Here is a 2,421-nt window from a genome sequence, read left to right on the forward strand (position 1 = left end):
TTGCTCATCACCCAGCCCTCTGGGTGTGTGGGAACAGAATAGGTCCCTCTGAGGGATGTGCTGTAGGCACTTTTGATCCTGTCCCGTGCTTTCTGACCACAGAGGCTGTATTCCAGGATGAAAGCAGGCCAGGCCACGGGAGGCCAGAATTAACTGTGAGGAAACCTCATCCAGTGGAGAACAAGAGAGCGGCTGGGTTTGGAAGTTCCCAGGTAGGTAGACTTGAGCGTGTGCTCTACAGCGCCCCCAGGAGGAGCTATAAGGTCGAGTCTTTTCCTCTGGGAGGAGTACTCTAGCCTGCTGAGAGGCCTGCAGGCTATGGCATACTCCAGGTCTCCAGTTCTGGGAACCGTCACGCATGCTGTGGTGGGCTTTGGTGAGGCGGCTCTCTTTGAGCCATTTCCGTTCCTGTAAGTAAGCCCTCACTCACCCATATTCCTGTGAATAGCCCCAACAAAACTCACTGGCTCACTAACTTGCACTTTGGCTTGTCCTGGGCTCCCTGTCTAGGGTGAGGAGATGTGTGTTGTGTCTCCCCAGGAAAAGTCTTTTTCAAAAAAAAAAACACACACCCCAGTGGAACCACGATGGGAGCCCCAAGGCCTGTGCAGGTTACCCAGCCAGTCAACACACCTGTTCCGATGCACGGGGTTCCCTGTGCCCGTCCTTGGCTATACCCTCCCTCTACCCAGGGGAGGCCTTCAGCCACACGTCCTGCTGTCCCTGTGGCACCCACTGAGGACCTGACTCTCTGGTGGGCAGTCCCTCCTCCAAGTCTCTTACTATAAGTTCCCCCGTGCCCAGTCCCAAGCAGGTCTTTAACTGGAGGAGCACTGGGAACTGGGAGAAGGCAGCTTTGGAGAGAGGGTGGCTGACTTCCCTACCCATCATGCCTTGGGAGGATAGAGCCCTAGACTGGCCACTCCCCGAGGACATCATCCCCTCTTCCTATCTCAGGAGGCTGGTCCACCTGAGGCTACGAGGAGCCATGAAACTTAGTAGTTCCCAATGCCCGAGACCAGGCTGCTCAGGCTGGGCTGGCTCCTTGCAAAGGGGCTTTCCTTAGCCATATCTAGCATGTGCCTGAAGACCCTCCATCCCCACTCCCCAGGCCACCCAGCTGGTCTAACCTTGGCCTCCAGCGTGGTCAGCCGCTCGCTCATGTCACTAAGCCGGGTACAGTTCATACATTCTGAAAAAGAGAGAGAGAGAGAACAAAGTGAAGGTACAGTATAGATATCTAGGAGTGGGAAGTCTGGCACCGGGATATTCTCTAGTGATAGCCGGGCAAGAAATTTCTAGTAATTTTTGCCTGGAAAACTCCTATCTATCCCTCAGAACCTTTTCCTCGAGGCCCGCTCTTCTTTCTGCAACCTGCTGGGCCTGAGCCACAGTTACTGCCTGGGTAGCGAACAGTCAGGGAGGACATGCTGGAGGTTGTGGTGTCTAATGGGAGGTCGAAAGGCTGCATGATGGTTGCTACATGAATTATATGCAGCCAACCCATCTAGAGACTGGAGGAGGTGGGGTGGTAATGTGGCCACCACTGGGTCCTCACACCAGGGGGCCTGCGAGATAAGTTTGGCAGTATCCGGAAGCCTGTGGGTGGCACAAGAAGGCCTCAGGAAAGCGAAAGTTGGGTTTGCAGGTTGTAGGGCTCCTTCTGAGGGCCAGGAGAGGCCTCAGCTTGCAGGCCTTGCAGGGCATGCATGAAGCTCTGGCTTCTAGCTCCAAAGCTGAAAGGTGTGATCCAGGCCTGGGATCCCAGCAAGAGAGGTGGAGGCAGCAGGTACATTTAGGATCACCCCTGTTATGGATCAAGTTCAAGGCCAGCCTTTGATAAGTAAGACTCTGTCTAAAAACAAACAACTCCCCCAACCCCGATAAATCCCTCTGGTCTGTGCATAGCGACTCATACCTATGATTCCAGTACTTGAAAGGCTGATCAGGAGGACCACCAAGAATTCCAGGCTAGCCTGGTCTACAGAACAGCTTCCAGGCCAGACTGGGTTGCACAGCGCTCTCTCTCTCTCTCTCTCTCTCTCTCTCTCTCTCTTTCTCTCCCCCTCCCTCCCTTCCTCCCCCTCCCTCTCTCTCTCTTTCTCTCTCTCTCTCTCTCTCTCTCTCTCTTTCTCTCTCTCTCCCTCTCTGTCTCTGTCTCTCTCTCTTGGCTTTCTGTTTCTCTGTCTCTGTCTATCTGTCTGTCTCTCTCTCTCTCTTTCTCTCCCCCTCCCTCCCTTCCTCCCCCTCCCTCTCTCTCTCTCTCTCTCTCTCTCTCTCTCTCTCTCTCTCTCCCTCTCTGTCTCTGTCTCTCTCTCTTGGCTTTCTGTTTCTCTGTCTCTGTCTGTCTCTGTCTGTCTCTGTCTCTCTCTCTGTCTCTGTCTCTCTCTCTTTCTCTCCCCCTCACCCCCTCACCCCTCC

The 2,421-nt window shown here is 54.4% G+C and overlaps 1 protein-coding gene across 2 annotated transcripts in view; it reads right to left on the reverse strand.

The window, feature by feature from the left end:
* The window catches only part of Col26a1 (collagen type XXVI alpha 1 chain), a 147,465-nt gene that overhangs the window by 21,940 nt on the left and 123,104 nt on the right, over positions 1 to 2,421 (reverse strand). For both annotated transcript variants that reach the window (XM_031338280.1, XM_031338281.1), the window contains exon 4: positions 1,131 to 1,192. In XM_031338280.1, coding sequence (XP_031194140.1) covers positions 1,131 to 1,192 — 62 coding nt within the window. The remainder of the gene's footprint in view (positions 1 to 1,130; positions 1,193 to 2,421) is intronic.

This window comes from Mastomys coucha, unplaced genomic scaffold (genome assembly GCF_008632895.1).
Source record: "Mastomys coucha isolate ucsf_1 unplaced genomic scaffold, UCSF_Mcou_1 pScaffold22, whole genome shotgun sequence".
In the NCBI taxonomy this organism is placed as follows: domain Eukaryota; kingdom Metazoa; phylum Chordata; class Mammalia; order Rodentia; family Muridae; genus Mastomys; species Mastomys coucha.